At 42.7% G+C, this 21,338-nt stretch overlaps 1 protein-coding gene across 1 annotated transcript in view; it reads right to left on the bottom strand.

Moving 5' to 3' along the window:
* Positions 1 to 21,338, bottom strand: part of SLC6A11 (solute carrier family 6 member 11) — a 968,432-nt gene that overhangs the window by 153,715 nt on the left and 793,379 nt on the right. The window contains exon 11 of the mRNA XM_069206667.1: positions 19,595 to 19,732. Coding sequence (XP_069062768.1) covers positions 19,595 to 19,732 — 138 coding nt within the window. The remainder of the gene's footprint in view (positions 1 to 19,594; positions 19,733 to 21,338) is intronic.

The raw sequence follows: 21,338 nt of genomic DNA on the forward strand, positions 1-21,338 counted from the left end.
TTTGGAGAAGGATATCTACTAGGTATTGTCCCTCTGTACACTGGCGCATTGATGGCGTGCTGATGTCAGATGGCTCTGTTACTCAATATAGCCTCTGTCCCTTCCAGGAGACAGTGCCTACACAGTGCGCACCTACATGATGACGCCCTACCTAAATCCTACTACTCCTGGCTGCTGAACGGAGATACAATGCAGCACACAGGGCGACCCGCAACATGGTGGAGCGCACCTTTGGCCTGCTGAAGAGTCGCATCCGGTGCCTCCACAAAAGTGGAGGGGCACTACAGTACAGCCCAGAGACGACATGTTGAATAGTGGCTACTTGTGCAATCTTGCACAATACAGCTACCACCAGGGGCTTACCTGTGGAAATATCGGAGCCAGACTCCGATGAGGATGATGATCCCATGCCACCCCTACAGCCAGCAGACAGGACCAGTGCAGCAGAGGGAAGGCAAAGGCGTGCTGACATCACACACAACCATTTCAGATGTAAGTATGTAAACACAAATGCACTGACAAATGTACCTGTAGTGAGTAAATTTATTACCTTAAAGTCAGGTAATGTTAGTCCAACGAATACCAACAAAAGTGAGTTTAAAAAAACCAATAGCAGTTCACAGTAAAGCACTATTCCTTCATAGTACTCATTACCCCTCTGGCCACTACAGTCACTTCTTGCGGCCACGCACGCCCTCGGGTGCCCAGTTGCCTCACTGGCACCTCGATTGTCTGCCTCTGTGGCAATGCTGTGCCTGGCACTGTGCCATCTGGTGATCATTGTGGGCACAGCTAGGCTGCTGAGGCTGGATGTGTCGTCCGTGTCCCCCAGTCCAAGCTCGCTAGGTGTGGCTGACCTGTTTCCCATGATATTGTCAATCACATTTGTAATTTGGACTAGTTCGTGAGCCACATCCCTGCTAATGTGTGCTGCCTCCACCTGTGCAGCCACTGCACAACGTGAAATTTGGGAGGTGGAATTAGCCAGCCTAGTGACAGAGCGTCAAAATTCCCTGAACATGCTCATGAAGCGTCGCTCCTGTCTTCGTGGCTCACCCTGTCGTGGCGCAGCTCCTGGCATAGTTCCCTCTCAGCAGAAGTGAGCTGCCTTGTGTCTTGCGATGCCTAGACCTGTCCCTCATGCAGCTGTTCAATGTTTGCATTCAGGCACTCCAGCTGGCGATGCAGGACCCCCATGTTGGCATTATGTTGCTGCATCTGTTTTTGTAATGCAGTGATAATTTTATTCTGCATGCGCTGCTGCTGCAACATAGCCGATTCCAGGCCACCAAAGAAGGAGGTTCCCTCACCTGCCTCATACGCCTGTGCACCTGCATTTGTTGCCATCCTGCGGGGTACTGTGGTCCGCTGCGAACTGGGCTCCTGCATCTGGGTGCATCTGCCAGTTGGGGATGGTGTATGTGGGCCTTCCTGCTGCTCTTTGGAGTCCTGACTGAGTTCTGGCAGTGGCAGTGCCCTGGCCCTGCGTCGGAGTGGCGCAATGTTCAGAGAGCCACTCGTATTGGAGTCTGAAGCAGGATGGGTGTCAGTCTCCCCTAAACTGGCACATGCTGTGGCTGCTGGCCCTGGCCCACCTGCAACGACAATATGCAGCATGTCAGTTATGTTTGTTACAATTATGGTCACACAATGGTAATAAAGGTACAGGTATTTCTTTTCACTGTGTTGTGGGTGTTGTGTTCTTCTGGGTGTCGCTCTACTTAATTACATTGTATGTGCTACTTTCAGCTCTGGGTTGTGGACTGCCACTCCCATAAGGCATTGTTGTGCTGCTTATAAGATGTGGAATGGACTACTTCTCACAATGTTTTACATTACTTGCTAATTCCTAAGGGGCTTTGTGCATACACATATGGGGTTACAATTCAATATTGCAGTTACCTTTGCTGGTACTTGGTGTGCCGGAGGTGTCAATCTCAGTGACCCCACTGACTGCTTCAGGGAGGAGTGTGGACTCCACTAGGTCCTCTATCAGGGTGGAGGATGACCCTATGGGTGGGCTGCCTCCTGTGCTCCTGGCCTCCTGCAGTCTTCTTGCCATCCTCTCCTTGGCACGGGACCGCAGGTCGTACCACCTCTTCTTAATTTCTTCTACCAAGTGCTGTGCCACTCCATCAGCGCAGATCTTTGTTTGTATGTCTGCCCAGAGTCTCCTTTTCTCACTCTTAGGCACCTGGAGTGAGCTTTTGCCAAAAAGCCGAGCATGGCACCTGACCACCTCCTCTGTCAGCACCTCCAGCTCTTGCTCGCTAAATTTAAGCTTGTGCTTTCTTTCTCCCTTCTCCTTTCCTTGGGCAGAGGTGTCCATGGTTGTTCTGGTGTGCTGCCTCCTTCAGAGTGTTGCTCAGTGTGGCTGGTTTGGGTGTGGCACCTGAAACTGCCTGGGATGACTCACTTCCTGCTTGTGATGTCATCAGGCTCCTCCAGGTGTGCTTTGTCGCAATTTCTCACAATTTGCGATTTTCAATTACCGAATCGCAAATTGCGAAAATGCAAATTGTGATTCGGTAAATGGGCCTCGCAAACCACAAATAGCGATTTTTAAGAAATCGCTTATTCCGAATCGCAATTATGATACATGGCCTATTGCGATTCGGAAATAGCGATTTCTTAAAAATCGCTATTTGCGATTTGCAAAGCCATTTCTTCATACATCTGGCCCTATATTCCTGGTGAGGACAGAGTTCCCCTCGTGTTCTCACTGCCAGGGTAGTAATGTGGCAATCAGACCACCGGGAGTGCAGAGGTCTGACCATTACTGTGATTCTGGCGGTCCTTGGACCGGCCGACTCATAGTTAAGCCTTTAGGCCCTCATTATAAATTTGGCAGTCAGAACCACCTGCCCCCCGGTGACGCCCACCAAAAGACTGTCGCCACGGCTACCAACCATCTGCCATATTATGACCAGAGACGAATTTCCACCAGAGTAATGGCAGAAATCTGGCTGTGGCCATTCCAGCGGATGGTGGCGCTGCTACCACCAGCAGTGCCATGCCAGTAGACCGCCGCCAACCGTATTATGACAAATAATACGGCCTGGCGGTGTTCTGCTGGTGGGTGCTGCTGGCGGTAGCAGCACCCTGTCTCCTACCAGAGGACCCGCTGGATCCAGGTAAGTTGGGTCTCCAACAGTAGAGTGGTGTGGGAGGTGTTGTGTGTGTGTGCGGGGGTATGTGAATGTATGTGTGTGCGTGAATGCAGGTGTGTGTTGAGTGTTGAATGCGTGTGTGCATGTACGGACATATGTGTGCGTGTATGTTGTGAAATGTGAATGCGTGTCCGCGTGTATGTTTGGAATTGTGTGTAGATTTGTGTGTGATTGGATGTCTGCATTCGTGTATGTATGTGTAAATGAGTGTGTGTAAGCGTGTGTGTATGTGTGTGTGTGTAGGGGGCGTGGATGTGGTGGGGTGGGGGGTAACTGGAGAAGTGGTGGGGAGACCCCTATCAGTGACAGGGAAGGATTTCCCTGTCACTGATATAGGCTACTGCCATGGTTTTCATGGCGTTACGAACGCCACAAAAACCCTGGTGGTAGGCGGGGGTCATAATCCCGCAGGCAGAACAATGGTGGCCGCCGGGCTGAACATGTATATCTCCAGCCCGGCAGCTGTTACCGCAGTGGCAATCGGAATTGTACATTGGGGGGTTGGCTGGAGCCAATGTCATAATGTGGCGGTAAGTACCGCCAGCCTGTTGGCGGTACTTACCGCCACATTATCGCCAACCGCCGAGGTCATAATGACCCCCTAAGTCACTTTTTTTTAAACTTTTTTCTCAACGTCAAGCAAGTCTCATTGGCAGGCTGGCTTGCAGTTCAATTACAGTGGCTTGCTGCAGCACAAGTCCTTTATAAATCCTGGAGGTCTTGGTTCTCATCATCAATGGTGAAGAACTCTGGAACTTCAGGGGGAAAAATCAGAATTTCAGGCTGAGTTGCAGTTCAACGTTACTGGCTTGACCCGACAACGGATCGGACAACTTAAAGAGATTTTTTCCAAAACGTTTTCAAATGATTCCAAACCTCTGGAGTGTCTGCTTTGTCTTTATTGGGTCTTGAAGGGTCCACAACACCAGCCCAAGTTCCAGAAGTTCTGAGTTGTTCCCTGGAGATTTGTGACTACAGTTCCCAAAATGCAACTGTTCAAATCCTTAAAAGTCCAAGGGACGCTGGTCAGCTGGTCCTTACTTTGTGGAGTTGGTGCAGGTGATTTCTTGTAGCTCTTTTATAATTGTTGCTTTCAGGGAGTCCACTGAAACATTAAAGCAAAGCAAGGTCCTCTGTTATAAAACCCAGAGTGTGCAGCAAGGGCAGTCCTTATGACAGCAGTCCTCATGTGGTACAGATGGGGTGTTCAGCACGGCAGTCCTTCTTCTCTTCATGTTTCTAGGCACGGATCTGAGTTGTCGGGCAACTCTCCTATATTTATTGCAGTTTCTGGGCTGGAATGAAGGGGGCTACCCCTGATCAATGGGGTGCAGGGTGCCACCCTCTGTGATGACCACTTCCTTAAAAGTGTGGCATATTTTTGTCCCAGAAAGTAATTCTCATAAATAAATCGAGAAGATCTCTCCTGGAAGCTCAGGTCTGGCTAAGCCAACCCACAGGTGTGACTAACTCCTCCCTTCTCTTTTCTTTCTGCTCCTCTCCTTATCTAATTAGAGAGGCTCCCATCTACCTGGGGGTGCAGGAAATGGGGGTCAGCCTGGGTCCTGCACTATCTGTTCTTTTCCCTTTGAAGAACAGTTTGGCTAACCAGCCCACCTTCCTCTACTGGCATCTGCAGCAGCAGATCTCCTCCCACCAGATGGTCCTTTTGGCTCAGCCCAGGCTACTTCATAGCTCATCAGAGCAGGTTGGCTCAAGCTGTCAAAGGCTGATCAATCAGAACAGGCTTCTACAGGGCTGATTTAAGGTAACTTTAGGAAAGAATTTCTAAAACTACTTTCCTGCAATACTTATAGAAAATCTAACCGCAACAAGTTGTTAGAATTATTTTAACTATTATTTGGCCATTTTGAATCACTGTTCTAGCTCACTCCTGTCAAAAGTTAGACTTTATTAAAAGTTAATTGGGTATTCCCATGTTAGCCTATGGAGCTAGCAGTGCTACAATGGGGAAAAAATGAAATTTAAGTTTTTCCCTCACAGGGCATGTAAATCATTTTTATAATGTCACTGCTTACTATTACAATGTACACTACCCATAGGGTACCTAGGATAGGCTTTAGAGGTGACGTGTAAAAATAAGTTACTTTAAGACTTTGGACGTGCTTTTAATTCCAAAGTTGATTTTGAACATCTGCAAAAATCCCTGTTTTCTTCCACCTTTGAAGTTTACAATGAATGTGTGATGTATAAATTAAAGATATTTTTGTGATACATTTCTAGACACTGTAGGTATGGCCACAGAGCTCTCAAAGAGTTTAAATGTTACAAGGCTCTGGTTGATATCCAGAGACTGAGAATGCACCTTGTGGGAAACCTTATGACCATTGTTTTTGTAATACAATATATATATGTGTGTGTGTATGTGTGTGTGTGTTTGTGCGTGTGTGTTTTTGTGTAAATAATTGACCAAAACTAGGTAGTTTAAATGTACTTAAATATCAATATTCTTACATTGTTTTGACCATAGTTCTGACACAATATTTTGCCATTCCTCTTATAAGTATGGGAAGAAAATATTAATGTCCATGACATTTTTGAAATAATACTTTTCTGTCTCAATCGTTTAAACTCTATATTGTGTCATGGAACCAACACTTCACAGGTCTGTTATGTGTTCACACACACTTGAATCGTTATCGAAGTAAATGTTCTCAATATGAACTATGCAATTTTGTTTTTAAAGACTGCTCTATTTGGTTTGCTGCATTATAAGCAATGCTCTATTGTGAATACATTCTTCATTGGTTTCTACTGTTTCCCTTGCCTAGCTTTTCACCCACAAGATAATCCAGATATCAGTAGACCTTAGCTGACCTAATGATCCATATCCAGTTCATTAAGAACTGTCCTGGTATTAGCCCTGATTGCTTTTTTATGCCCCATTCAGCGAAAAGATGAGTTTCAAAGTCAAACATGGCTTGCACAGGACCTGATGGTTAATTTATGCTCTGTAGAGATGCCAAAAACTGTCAAAGACATCCCTCAATAGCTGGATGTGAGAAAATGCCTTTTGTGTGGTCACCCCCACACATCCTTTTGCTGGATTTTACTGCTGGTGTAGGACTTTAAATGCTAGGGCGCTTCCTGCTCTGTCACAAAACAATGTGTAGACCTGGCTAATCCTTGACTGTATTTTTAAGTTGACTGTAAGTTCCTAGTCACGCTGTATAACCAGGATCTGAAAATTAAAGGTCGCTAAGGGATTGCCCCTCATATAGTGACTCTAAGCCTGCTCCAGCCTCCTCAGTGTGAAGTTTCAAAACTGCAATTCCAACCAGTTTGAAACCTTCCTTTTTATTATTTATGTTTTTTTAAACGCCCATAGGGTTGGGTGGGAGGTAATTCAAAAGTATGATATGTACACATATGTTTTACATGTTTCACTGTGGCATGCCTGGTTCTCCCAAAGAAAGCCACAACACTGAGTTACATTATAGCACCTTATAATGCATAACTTTAGTTTCAGAATAGATATATGGAACCATAATTCAAATATTCAAATCAATAGCAATTCAATCTAATCTAATGGTCAAGTTTGATTGTAAATTACTATTAAAAAAAGACACTTTTTGAAAGATGGTAGTTTCACGTCTAGTAGCTTTTTCAGATTTAATCACTAACAGTCAACTAGCAGTCTTCTGGTCCCATGCACAGACATGTGAATGCCTCCTAGGAGAGGGAACAAAAGGGCCTTGGCTAGGTGGAGGTGTGACCTCCTCACAGGATGGCTGGGGGATGTGCTCACCATGTACACAAGCTTCAAAGGGGCATCCTTTATGAAAACAGATGTAACTCACACCTAGGCCTGCCCCTGTTTTTTTTTTTTTACAAATAGCCAGAGTTCCAACAAATACCAAAGGGGGGAACCTGTTTCAAAACTGATTTATGGGGAAGTTTCTCATTTCCCCAAACACCTCAGTGGGTGTGCTCAGAGTTCTAAACAAGGGAAGAAAGGTTGTGCAATGTTGAATTTTAATAGAATAATGTACTGTGGGATTGTTTAGGGTGAACTCCAAAGTAAGTGAGGTTGAATTCAGTGAGATAGTCCTTAGGAACTTTTCCCCCATTGATCATGGAGTACCAACCATGCACAAGCTAGTACCAGGCATACAAGTAGCACAAATGAGTACCTTCCTCAGAACACATCTGGACATGCAGAAGACAAATAATGTTCTGTTGAACCTGTGAACAGAACCCCCAAGGGCTGAACGTGCTCCTCACTTGTATGTAGGTCAGAAGAGTGGACTCCATGGGCTAGTTGACTACTTTTCTGTAAGTAAACTTTTCCACCAGGATGAACTTCGTTAATGTATCTGACGTTTGCCTTTGGCTGGGTCTTGCATGACCAGATACCTTTGGTTGGTACTTTGTGGTTTTTAGTGCTAGAAACACCTACAATTTGAAAAATCATATATCCAATTTCCTACATCAGATTTTTGTCATTTTGGTGTCTATGCTTGTTAAAATTGTTTCGAAATTATACATTGGAGTGGGATTTGTTTTGTGTTATGTCTTCTGCTTTTTATCTGTGTTGTGACTGATAAATGGTTTACATATTTCTGCTAAGTTAAGCCTGTGTGCTCTGTGCTGTAGCTACTAAGGGTTGGCTAAGGTTATAATTATTAATACCTCACTGGGCCTAGAAAGGCACAGTGCCATTATTACTTGAAGAAAACTGCCATCCACTTCGACCAATTATCCATTTTCTCACACCAGCATTGTTAAATCACAAAACAATTCCCTTGACTTTGGAAGCAGAATGTAGAACCAGTGTAGAAGTGCATTTAGTAATATAGGTTATGGGGGCATGGACATAAATATATAGTTAATGACTTTATTGGGTAAATATAATGATGTTGAAAGTATTCTATTTGTCACCAGTAGCCAGAGCAGATTACACCTGGACCCAATGATATGATCAAACAGGTGCAGTCCAAGAGCTAGCCTCATGGCTATGTTCTGGATCAGCTGCTGTCTGGAGAGAGGTTATAAAGACAGATCCAAGTACAAGTGTTAATAAGGTCAAGCCTGGATAGAATGGATTGCTGACAACACAGTTGCATGAATTTGTAAAGGATAACTCTGAGAATTTTCCTAAGACATTTCAGTTGCTATGACCTTGCAAATACTACAGAATTAATACATGGTTCAAGGGAAAGTCATTTGCCAACTTAAAGCATAAGGGCCTGATTACGATCTTGGCAGATGGAATACTCCATCACAAATGTGACGGATATTCTGTCCACCAATTTACAAGTTCCATAGGATATAATAGAATCATAATTTGGCAGATGGGCTATCCATTACATTTGTGACGGGGTAACTCCATTCACCAAGATTGTAATCAGGCCTTAAGTTTATCAAAGCAGCTAAACTTACAGGCCGGAAGTAGACATTCCAAAGGGAGTTGGAACAATAGTTCAGAATCTCTGTTTTTTTCAGCATTACATTTCAGCATGTTTGGGCTCACCCATAATTGAATAACAGAAAGGCAAGGCTTACAAATGGCTGTATCTCCCTGTCAGAGTGGGTAAAATGGAAGATAAGCTAAGTGTCATCAGACTGGCCAAATAATTGCATTAGAGGGATCCACCTATCATCCAAATGTGCCATTGATAGTGGTTGGTAATTCATCTGTCAGAAATGTAGAGAACCAGGCAAAAGTTGTACTCCCAGGGCCTACATTTGGAAATGATTGTTATAAATGTCTCAAAAGCTGTGGAAAGATGTAAAAGGATGAGGCCTGCCAGGTGTCCATTTTTCATACTCATGTTTAATTTGTTGAAGATAGAGATCAATGCAATTTTAGTGCCTACTGGAGGTCGAATGCTCATTTGATCCAGATCTAGTTAGTTGTTGTGCTCTAGATGATTCAGTAGCCACTTGGCAGAGTACATTTCGGATTATTTGTAATAAATGGAGAAAGAACTATTATCCTGAAATTAGATTCAAGATATGTCTCAAGATCAGGTTTATAACAGATATTTTCCCCTGGCAAGAAGCAAAGGAATGATTCAAAATAACTGTAATTGCAGAATCACCGTTCTGCTGAGTCATATGGGATTCTGGTAGGGCAAATGTCATCTGGAGAATCTAAATTAAATGGACCTGAGTAGATTGAGTTTGAGAGACACTTTTAGAGCTGGAATGGAATCAACCTTCAGGACTTCTCACCTGTCTAGAGGTTTGAGTACTCCTGTCAGCATCTCTTGTCTGTTTCACTGATTTAGTGAACCTACATGTAAAGTTGGATCATTTCTGATATTGTTTTGATGGTAGAATTATAGTCTGTCACAGTGAGCACCTGGGCACCTAGCCTCCCACTTGCCTGTAGCCTTCAGGTCCTCCTTGTTCCAGCCTGATCCAGTTGCCACCGTTACCCTGGTTTCTAGCTAACCTTTCTTTCTGCCAACAGAAGCCCCACCCACCACAGGACCTACTTAATGCAGGCAGCAGCATGACCACACAGCAGATGCACGCAGCCCATCTGCATCAGTTCATGCCTGGACTGCCTCCAGTGTACTTTTCCAAGCTCTACAACCTGAACCTCAGGGGCATCCTCACCTACCGTCCTCTAGGACCATACCTTCTGCATCTTCATCACTGACTGAAGTTATCGACCCCCTTGCCATAGACTTCAACAATTACATATTCCTCGGGAATCTCAATTTCTATCTTGACGACCACAATGACATCAAATCTGCCAACCTTTCAACAGCAAGAACAACATCGGATTCACCCAACTCATCCACATCCCCATGCACACTGTAGGTGACATGGTAGACCCCATCTTCATCTCCATTGAGCATATCAGGTACAGCCACACCACAGAACTCACCTGGACCGACCACTCCATCGGCCATTTCATCATTACCAGCTTACGAACCTCCGCCCCCCAGTCTGCCCAATGGCCCGCACCACAGCTGAAGCAAAGCCTCCAAGGACACATAGATCAATGCCCTCAAAACCACCCACCCAATCTTTTCCAACAACCTAAAGCAGAAGGCCAGATACTTCAATAATTGGATCACCAACTGCACAGACAGCGTAACTTCCATCAGCAATAACACCCACAGAAGGTCTACCAAGCAGGCTAGCTGCTACACTGACCTCAGAACCACTAAAAACACTGTGAACAACTGTAAAGGAGATGGCACACCAGCAAGGACATGACCTACAAGACCACATTCAAGATAGCCCTCAACCTCTACCATAGACAGTTGATAGAATCAGAGAAAAAGGTCTAACCTCATTCATCAAATGAAGCTCTAATAATTGCAAAGAACTCTTCAACATCGTCAAAGAATTCTCCAACCCCCTCAGCTGCAGAAACTTCAAACCCCAGCTCAAGGCCACCAACTTCTTCAAGCATACCAATGACCCCACTACCACCACAGACATCCGACTTGCTGAATGGAGCCAGCTCTCCCCACAGCACTCCACCTCCATCATGAACTTGGTCCACTCAGGGGCCCCAACCGCCCCATGCCCTCACCACTTCTTCAACCTAGGAGAAGCAAGCAACATACTCACCAACTTGTTCAATGTCTCAATTGCCATGGCCACTTTTTTGCTTATGCAGGGTCATCCCCAATCTTTTTGCCTCCTATTTTGTCTGACCTGTTGCTTTAGTTTTTTTAGCTCTGAGCACTTTACCACTGCTAACCAGTGATAAAGTGCATATGTTCTCTGTGTAAATTGTAATGTTGATTGGTTTATCCATGATTGGCATATTTGATTTACTAGTAAGTCCCTAGTAAGGTGCACTAGAGGTACAGGGGCTTGTAAATCAAATGCTACTAGTGGGCCTGCAGCACTGGTTGTGCCACCCACATAAGTAGCTCTGTAATCATATCTCAAACCTGCCACTGCAGTGTCTGTGTGCGCAGTTTTAACTGTAAATTCGACTTGGCAAGTGAACCCACTTGCCAGGCCTAAACCTTCCCTTTTCTTACATGTCAGACACCCCTAAGGTAGGCCCTAGGTAGCCCCAAGGACAGGGTGCAGTGTATGTTTAAAGTAGGACATATAGTAATGTGGTTTATATGTCCTGACAGTGAAATATTGTTAAATTCATTTTTCACTGTTGCAAGGCCTGTCTCTCTCATAGGATAATATGGGGGCTACCTTTAAATATGATTAAAGCGTAGATTCCCCTAGAGAGTATATGGACATGTGGAGTTTGGGGTCCCTGAACTCACAATTTAAAAATACATCTTTTAGTAAAGTTGATTTTGAGATTCTGCGTTTGAAAATGCCACTTTTAGAAAGTGAGCATTTTCTTGCTTAAACCACTCTGTGACTCTGCCTTGTTTGTAGATTCCCTGTCTGGGTCAGTTTGACAGTTGGGTTGTTTTTCATCTCACACTAGACAGTGACACAAAGGGGGCTGGGGTGTAACCTGCATTTCCTGATTAGCCATCTCTGCTAGGAGGGAGGGGTGGAATGGTCACTCTCATCTGAAAGGACTGTGCCTGCCTCTGACAATGCCGGCCCAACCCCCTGGTGTGTGTCTGAGGCTTTGCCTGGGCAAGGCAGAATTTCACAAGTAGGTGTGAGTCCCCTTTGAAGAAAGGTGACTTCAAAGACTAAAATGGGTATAAAAAGGGCACAAAAATCTACAGACTTTAGAAACCTTTCTGGAACCAAGAGGAGCCTCTGCCTGGAGAAGAGCTGATAGCTGAGGAAGAAGTGCTGCCCTGCCTGTGACTGTGCTTTGTGGAGCTTTACTGCAGTGCTGCTTCTGCCAGAGTAAGAGGGCAAAGACTGGACTTTGTGTGCCTTCCATCTTGTGAAGAAATCTCCAAGGGCTTGAGTTAGAGCTTGCCTCCTGTTGTTTGAAGTCTCAGGGACAGCAAAGACTTCTCTCTGCCAGCACCTGGAGTCTCTGGAGAGACTCCTGCTCTGACAAGTGGTGCCCTATCCAGTCCCTGGGCCCTTAAAAGGAAAGCTGGTGGAAATCCAAGGAAATCGACTTCGGATGACTCTGGACCGCCGCCGCTGCTGAATCTGGTAACCCCGCCTGCACCCGACGCCGTGACCTTCGCTGGAACGTGGCGCTCTTCGCAGGCCCGACGCCGCAGCAGCCCCGCTGAAGTCCGCGACTCCGTGGAAGTCACCGCACCACGTCGTGACCAACGCCGATCGAAGTGCTTGGATTCAACGTTTCACACAGACGCCGTGATCCCCGACTTCGCGCATCGGCTTGTTTTCACTCTTCACCAAAGGTACTGTACTTGGGGGTCTACACGACTCCGTGTCCGGCGCCGTTGGTGTCGGCTTGTTGGGAACGACTTCATCACGACGCCGTGTTAACATCTCATCGAAGCATTTTTGTTTCTAAGCGCTATTTTTGAGTTTAATCTCTAAAAATTCATAACTTGACTTGTGTATGTTGGATTTTTGTCGTTTTGGTCTTGTTTTGTTTAGATAAATATTTCCTATGTTTCTAAACTGGTGTTGTGTCATTTTGTAGTGTTTTCATTAAGTTACTGTGTGTGTTGGTACAAATACTTTACACCTAGCGCTCTGAAGTTAAGCCTACTGCTCTGCCAAGCTACCAAGGGGGTAAGCAGGGGTTAGCTGAGGGTGATTCTCTTTTACCCTGACTAGAGTGAGGGTCCTTGCTTGAACAGGGGGTAACCTGACTGTCAACCAAAGACCCCATTTCTAACAGCCACCTTTTTCAAAGCCTGGAAACCCACAGAAGTTAATGTCAACTAAAGAAGCCACTGGCAGACCCCAGGCAACTCATATACTACCATTCAATCTCCATGATCCCATTCATGGCCAAAGTGTAAGACAAAGTAATTTACTAACACCTCTCCTCACATCTGAACAGAACCTCCTACTCAGCTTCTCCCAATCCAGATTCTGCAGCAACCACACCACTGAGACAGCCCTCATTGTGGCTACCAATGACTGTGAGGAGAGACTGCAGCTCTGATCCTCTTAGACCTCTAATCAGCCTTTGATGTGGTCTCCCACCATACACTCATCACAAAGCTGCACAAAATAAGCATCCAAGGTGCCACTTTCAAATGGATTGCCTCTTTCCTCACCAGAACAATGCTAAAAGGCTGCCTTCCCCCTTTCATCTTTGAACCCAAGGAAATCATCTGTGGAGTAATCCAAGGATCCTCTCTCAGCCCCACCCTCTTCAAAACGTATATGACACCTCTTGTCAGCATTGCCAAAACCTACAGACTCAACATCATATCCTACACTGGTGACACCCAACTCATTCTTTCCCTCTCCTAAGACACCACCAATAACAAAACCAGCTTCCACAACTGCATGACAGATGTGGCAAACTGGATCAATGACAACTGCCTGAAGCTCAACACAGACAAGACAGAGATATTGATCTTTGGAAACAAAAGCTTCTAATGGGATGCAACCTGGTGGCTCTTAAACTTGGACCAAATCTAACCCCCACTAACCATGCTACGAATCTAGGCATCATTCTGGACAGCAAGCTAACCATGATGACTTAGGTCAACTCTGTCTCCTCCTCCTAGTTTTTCTCTCTCCTCATTCTTCGTAAGATATTCAAGAGGCTACCGCCAATCTCAAGACTCACCATCACCCAGGCCCTCACATCCAGCTGACTGGACTACTGCACTGCTCTCTATGAAGGGATTGTAGATCACCTCCTCTGATGACTACAGACCATACAGAATGCCACAGCCAGACTCGTCCTGGATCTCCCTAGACAACCCTACATCAACCTCTACCTCAGGGAATTCCACTGGCTCTCTGTACAGAAATGATGCCAGTTCAAGCTCCTGACCCATGCATTCAAGGCCCTACAGAACTGCAGACCATCCTACTTGAAACACTGCCTGAACTTTCATCAGTTCACCAGCTACTGTTACTCCGCATCCCTTTCTGTAATCCTCACCCCCTCATCCAACATAGCAAATGTAGAGGCTGCTCATTCTCCTACCTAGCAGGGAAGACATTAAATTAACAACCCTTTATCTCCAGAGCTCCTCTTCTCTTTCTGAGTTCAGAAACACCTTGAAGACTTGGTTATTAAACAACTTTAAGAAAGGTTTTCACAATTTGAGAATTTAGTAGCACCTCATGTTTAGCCAACACTTAAATCCATATCAAGGAGATCAATCAATCAATAGATCTGTAGAGATCTTTTTTGTCAGCCGTGAGGGTATCCAGGTGCCGGCATTATCCATTTTATTAGGCGAATAACCATGGTTTGTATTGAGTTTGGTGTGGTTTCAATTTCGGGATGCGTTATTTTCCAAATAATTTTGAATATGTTTAGCGGTATCATGTACAATGTAATTTTGTTTCCCTTTATTCCTTTTTTCGATTAATTAATTCATCCAATATATATCCCTTTTGACCCTTTAAGAACTTTGGATAATGGTACTTAATCTATACCTTCGGGCCTTTGGGTGGTGTCTCTTTAAAAGTAAATAAACATTAAGGCTCTGTCCCCTTTCAAAAAAGCACAGGCAATTAGAGCTATGCGCGTCACGCAGATCGGTGTTTATTTAAACCGAGTGCGTAGATGCTCACGGCTGTTTAAAAAAGAGGCGACCGTGTTTAGATACACACGTAAAGACTGGATCGAGTAAGTACGAAATGGGATACTTTTTGCATTTGGGATACATTACCCATTTTAGCCCTTATATAGTGTCAGCGTATAAGCGCGGACGATTTATACGGATTTAGCGAATATCAAACTAAATATTTGGACATATTATTTCAAATTATTGCACATTATTTCAATAAGTTTCTTTAGCACACAACGGAAGGTTGCCATACTATCATATAAGTATTTGGATATATTCGGCACCCGCTTAATTTGTTTTTAAGTGGTTTACAAAACTGTTGCCAAAAGGGTATTTCTTTTTTTATAAAAACAAGGCAAGGTACTCATATGCTCTTTGATAAACAAGTGACTAAGATGATTGATTTTTTTAAATAATAGAGGGAGTTCAGCAATTTAAGTACAGAGAATTATCCTGTTATACAGAGCATCCCTAAAGGATACTAGGGTGCATGTGAATCTGCGCCATGACAGAGAAGGACTAGATTATTAGATTTCTTTGCTCAACACGGCGAAAGTCATGTGAGTAAATGATAGTTACGGATATCTAAGTTCATGGGGTGCTAAATAATATTTTAATATTTAAGGTCACTAGATGAAAAGAGATACTAATAATAAATAAACAATTGAGACTAAAAAGATAATTATTGGCATTTATTAATGAAAAATCGAATGAGGTATTAATTAATTGCCTTACCATACACTTTTATTTATTATATTATTAAATTTTTTGAAAAAAAATGCTATTGACTTGAAGACACTAATGGAATTAAAGAGAAAAGAAAAAAAATCACAAATATAGGTGCGACCAACACAAAAAGCTTTTAGACTTGAAGATGTTCCTTTAATTAATTTTATATGGGGTTGAAATGTTGACTATCAAATGTGGTTTAACATATAAGGTGACCGAGATACCTGGAATAAAGGTGTCTTTTTGAAGTTCAATGTTCTTCTTGATTGTTTTTAACCACATTTTTGTAAATATTGTATAAAACACTATGGTACTTTAACTATCACTATAATCACTGCACTGCGCCGTTATATTTTAGGAGCACCTATGGTTTAAAATGTATACGTTTTTTACAACTGATGAATGATTTGGTCAGGATGATAAAAATAAAACGTGATTTGTACTGACTTACTGATGGTATGTTTGGTTATAAATAGCTTCTGAATAAAAAGTTAAGAGTGCCGTGGAGGTGTAAACATACGCTTCTCCCGGAGGACTAATGTTTTGATATTTGAGGCAGAAGAATAAGCACTGGCACTCAAAAATAAGTGCCAGTGCTCAGCACTGGAAACAAGCAGCACACATTAAGCACTGATGGGAAGAGTATGCTGCCAGACAGTTGGGACTTAGCGTAGGCATGTACATTGACGTATTTATATTGTAATAGTGAGAGTCCATGCACATACATAGAGCAAGAGATCGTATTCTGAATCTCTAATCACCAAGCTGCAGAAAAGTGAGAGACAAACCAACTGCATGGGTACTCTTCCACCGCAGTCAAAGTGTAACAAAGGTCTGGCAATGACTGTATCCCCAAAATCTTGCCAAGATAACAATCCCTAGAAATAATTTATAATGACAATACAAAGCAATATTTAGCCCCTCCTGATTAAGAAAAAAAAAAGTTTAAAAGCCTTGAGAAACAATAAAAAGCTAACTATAAAAACAAGACAGTGGTCCCACTATGTCAAAGCATATTCGCTGGTGATATTGCAGGTCCATGCACATGCTCAGAATGAGTGCTTGTGAGCAGGACAGCCAGTCACTCAGATGGCTCCTGCAAAGTAGAAGCAAATCTACAGTATGTGTACAGAAAAAGTCTTGCGCCCGAGTCAGTCAAGGTGCAAACAGGTTATGTTACATCTTAACAAGAAAGCTCGGACCAGAATCCAAAGTAACAGCATATTCGTAAACCTTCTTGTGTGGATGCTCATTTTGGGAGGATTAACCCTTATACAACTAGCTCTTAATCTGATCTTTCATTGGGTAGAGTATAGCATTATTTTATGGCGTTTTCACTTTATAAAAAGGGGATTGCCTACAGGAATGTAATTGCTGTTGGTGGTAATGCATTTACCATGGCAGTAATTGTACTCTTAGTGGAAGGTTTAACCATGCAGATTTGTTTTCTTTTGTAACATGCAATATTTACCATCAGAATAATTATCAATTATCAGATCGGATAGTGTAATTAATGCAGTTGATTGTATATTACCACGTAAAGGTAAGATAATTCGAAATAAATTAGGTGTTTCTTTTCATTACTTTTCCCACCTTTCTCTATATTGTAATTATTCATTTCAGATTAAAGCACTATCTACATTTTTACCAGTTTTGGCTTGTAGATGCCCAATGCCACCTTAGCATTTAAAATCTTTACATTTGCACAATTCACATGTTTAGATAAATAACTCATTTATTTTACCCTTTTCATCATGTGGCTGCAGGAGAGGAACACTACACAATACTTTAAGGAACTCAATCTAAATGATCAATATTTGCCAAGTTGGTTGTTTCAAGCTGATTCGGAAACCACAGGTCCCGTCATGCCACATTCCTACTTTCCCTCTTCCTAGACATTATCTTTGCTGTCCACTACCTACAACTATGGGTTAGAAACAATTTTAAAATGGAGAATTACTCTAGAATTTGATTGCAGTAATTACAATCACTGCTGTAATTGCATATTTCTCAGGTGTTGGTGCAGATTTGAAGTACCACGGTATTACTGGTTCTCAAAATTACTGATACCCACAGTAACTGGTGTTAATACAGGTTATTATGTTGTACTCTATTTAAAATGTTGAGTACTAATGATCTAACACAGAAGGGTCAGGAGGATCAGGGATAGTCAGTACAACCTCCAATTAATACATGTTAAAACTGACTGCCTCCGCTTGATGTGTTGGGAAGGACACAACAAATGAAAGGATAGTGTGAGTGAAAACCTTCCCTATTAAAGGATAATAACTCTCTTCCAGCTGCTGTGTGTCACTGGGCCCCTCCTAATGCTTTTCAAATGGAATGCAAGCTACTACACATCAAGTCATTTGGGAGCTTAGGGGGGATCTGGGCTGGTCTTATAGGTGTGAAGAAGAAGAAGAAGAAGAAGAAGAAGAAGAAGAAGAAGAAATTGTTTAAAACCATCACAATATTAACATGTACACGATACACCATAAAACATAAACACATCATAAAATACTTCATTTCAATAGTTTTTCATAAAAATAACGAATTTCATCAAGATACAATTAATGTGGGGGGCCAGAGGGTCAAGACCCTTTGCAACGCCCATTCTGCAGGTTCTGATGCCCCGCTATTAGAGATTTTTTTCACCATCAGGATACAAGTGGTCTTTTAAAAAGAGCAAATGCAAACCACATGAATGATGGCCCTCTTTGTAGCGCCGCATATCTTTTTTGATTGTGAGCTATCAAATTCCAAGATGGTTGATCGGCTATGGATGGCAGGACATCAAATCTGATGCCATCCGTTTTCTTTTTAAATAAAAGGAGTAGGTCATATTTAGATATACTGATGGCTTGAGTTTGCAGTACGACTGGCTTATCATCCAGGCATGCATACGACTGGACAGCGTGTGTTTATCATTTACAAATGAGTGTATTTTTGCTACTTTATTTATTGGTTTGCAAAAAGTAGGGTGGGGTAAGTTCAGGCTCCAAAGATTTGTTGTATTAGTTTCTTGTAATGCTAACCAGAGAAATTTCCGATAAAAGGTACAAGGGTCCTTGTCTACTGACTGCCTTAAAGCATTATGGAGTGAATTGATTTGATTAAACCGTATTTTATACCATGTTTTAATAGTGGCATACTGTCTCCCAGTGAATTGTTTCAATAATCTAAACTCCAGGCACACTTGTGCAGGAGATGCACTCTGAGGCAGTTTAAATACTCGCTTATACATGTTTGTTTGCAGTTTGTCCAAGGATGAAGTGCCAGTTTCACACATGACCACACTCACATAGGTGACCGCCCAGTAACATATATTTACTCTTTTGGACATTGTCTACTAGAATTAATAATGTTGCTAGTGGTAGCTAAAAGGAGTTTAATTGTGATTTCTTTTTACCTGGTACTACAACTCCCAGATGACTAAGGTGGATACCTGCCATCATTTACACTCATCAGATGCAGGTAGTACATAAAACGTTTTAAATTTGATATTACTTTTCAAGCAGAAGGGGCGCCCAGTCCTGATGAATGACACTGACACATCATTAGAAGATTGAATAGGTAGAAACATGTCAACCTCAACTAGTGGGTAGAACTAACGCCCAAATTAATTTTATTCCAAAACTGAGAGGCTTAATAAAATGTGAACATTCCAACCAGTAGGTGGCTGTAATTCATATTATTTCACCGCTGCACGTTACCTTCAAGACCAGATAGACAATAATGGCCTGACAAAGTATCCATCAGTAATCCCCCCCTACGCTCCTCAATGTGTTGATGGGTAATAGCTTGCACTTTACTCCATTGGAAAGGTGCCAGTAGGGGCACGATGATGAAGCATGCCACCCATTCGCGGGTAAGGGTTTTCCTCTTTAAACAATGAAGGTTTCAACTCACTGTCCTCTTCCATGTATTGTTCCCTTCCCTGTAGATGAGAGGCAGTCCGTTCTACTTTGTATTGATGAGCTGCTGAGGATTTCCCAGCTCAAATGGTAAGATCAAGCAAATAGCTTAAAACCAGACAATTTGCGAGCCATTTGTCATGCAATACGTGTGCTTGCTGCCAATACTGCAATCATTTTATCATGTGACGTAGTACATGTGAAAGATCAATCTTACCTCAGTTAACATAATCAATCCAAGGAAAAACGATACAACCGAAAGCGCGAGAATCAGCAGTTCTCTCCTGTATCCCCTTCGGAATGTCTTGGGGTACATATCCACCACCGCTGTCACAAGGCTTTCTACACACACAAACTGCAACACAATCAAAGAAAGGCTTTGAGTACACTATAATTATGCAAAGTGCCTCAACATTAGTGGTATTTTTGGAAGAATTGAAAAGCAGCTGGCGACATTCCCTTGAACAATTATGGACAATGCAAAAAAAAGAGAAACAATTGTATTGAGAGCTGGTGTGTACAAGGGTGTTATAATTTGTACGTATGACGGTTTTCTCTCCAGCAGCCAGAACGCTCTATCACCAAGAGCATTATTCACTTCAGTGAACATTATTCTAGCAACAAAACAACACACCAAAATAATATTTCTGTTTCATGTATAAATTGACACAGCTTGCTAGAATTGTAGAACACGCTATCTCAGAAGCAACTGAGACGTTCTAGAATCTGGATAAATGATAGGTAATGGAGAAAATATTCATTATTTTATTTTTCTGATGGCAAAATTGTCGTGAAACATCAATATCTGTCTTAAACTACTTGGGAATGGTATAATAAACTTTATGCTTAGTCTGAAAAAAGTATTATCCCAATTACGAAATGTTCCAAGAAAAATAATATCTCGCATTAAAGCAAACTATAATCTTCTCTCTGGATTTAGATGCTATTCCTCAATAATTTAAAAGTGTGAATTTGCTCATCTCAGCAATATTACCTTCTCGTGTATGATCTTGAACTGTAGACCATAGAGTGAATGCAAAATTTCTGAAATGTTTAACTGCAATACAACCCCTCTCCATAAGTGAGAAAAAGGGCCATATCACAAACGTTTTTGACTGGCATTATTACATGTAAATGGGGGCAAGTAAAGCAATGCTTGGTGTAAACGTCTTTTACCACCGTACAACAAAAGCAGACTTGTGGAAGTGGTAATCTATGGCAAGATTAGTTGTACAGATCTGTTGTATTGCTTTTTGTTGTGTTAGGGATATGTTCTGTTTGTGTGCTGTTGTGTTTTACTGGTGCTGCGTTATTGCATTATGTCCTAGTTGTGTTCTACTAAGGCTTTTATGTAGCATTCTGTTTTGACTGTTGTTATGTTGTCTAATGACATTCATTTGTGGTAGCAGTGTTATTTCACCTTTCTATCCTGTTATTGTGTTATATTGTATCCTTTATTTACTTTGCTGCTAAACATCCAACCAAAAGCATCACATACCATTAGAATTCCAGTGACAAACAACTACCACTTTAGTAGCATTGCTCCAGCTCTTCAACAATTTAAGATACCAATCAGCCCAAAACTGTGGTAGAAACTGAGGCTAAATTAGCACTTTAAGCAGTGGCGTAGCGTGGGTTGTCAGCACCCGGGGCAAGGCAAGTAATTTGCGCCCCCTAAGAGCTGCGAGTGCGGGGCAAGGCAAGTAATTTGCGCCCCCCAGATGTTGCGCCTGGTGCGGCCGGCCCCCCCTGCACCTCCCATGCTACGCCACTGACTTTAAGTGCTCACTTCACATGATAGTCCCAGAGACCGTTAGCTCCAAAAATCTTAGGGGCATATTTATACTCTGTTTGCGCCGGAATTGCATCGTTTTATTTTACGCAAATCCGACGCAAAGCTAACTCCATATTTATACTTTGCCGTTAGACCCGTCTAGCGCCAAAGATCTTGGAGTTTGTGT

Source organism: Pleurodeles waltl, chromosome 9 (assembly GCF_031143425.1).
Source record: "Pleurodeles waltl isolate 20211129_DDA chromosome 9, aPleWal1.hap1.20221129, whole genome shotgun sequence".
Lineage (NCBI taxonomy): Eukaryota > Metazoa > Chordata > Amphibia > Caudata > Salamandridae > Pleurodeles > Pleurodeles waltl.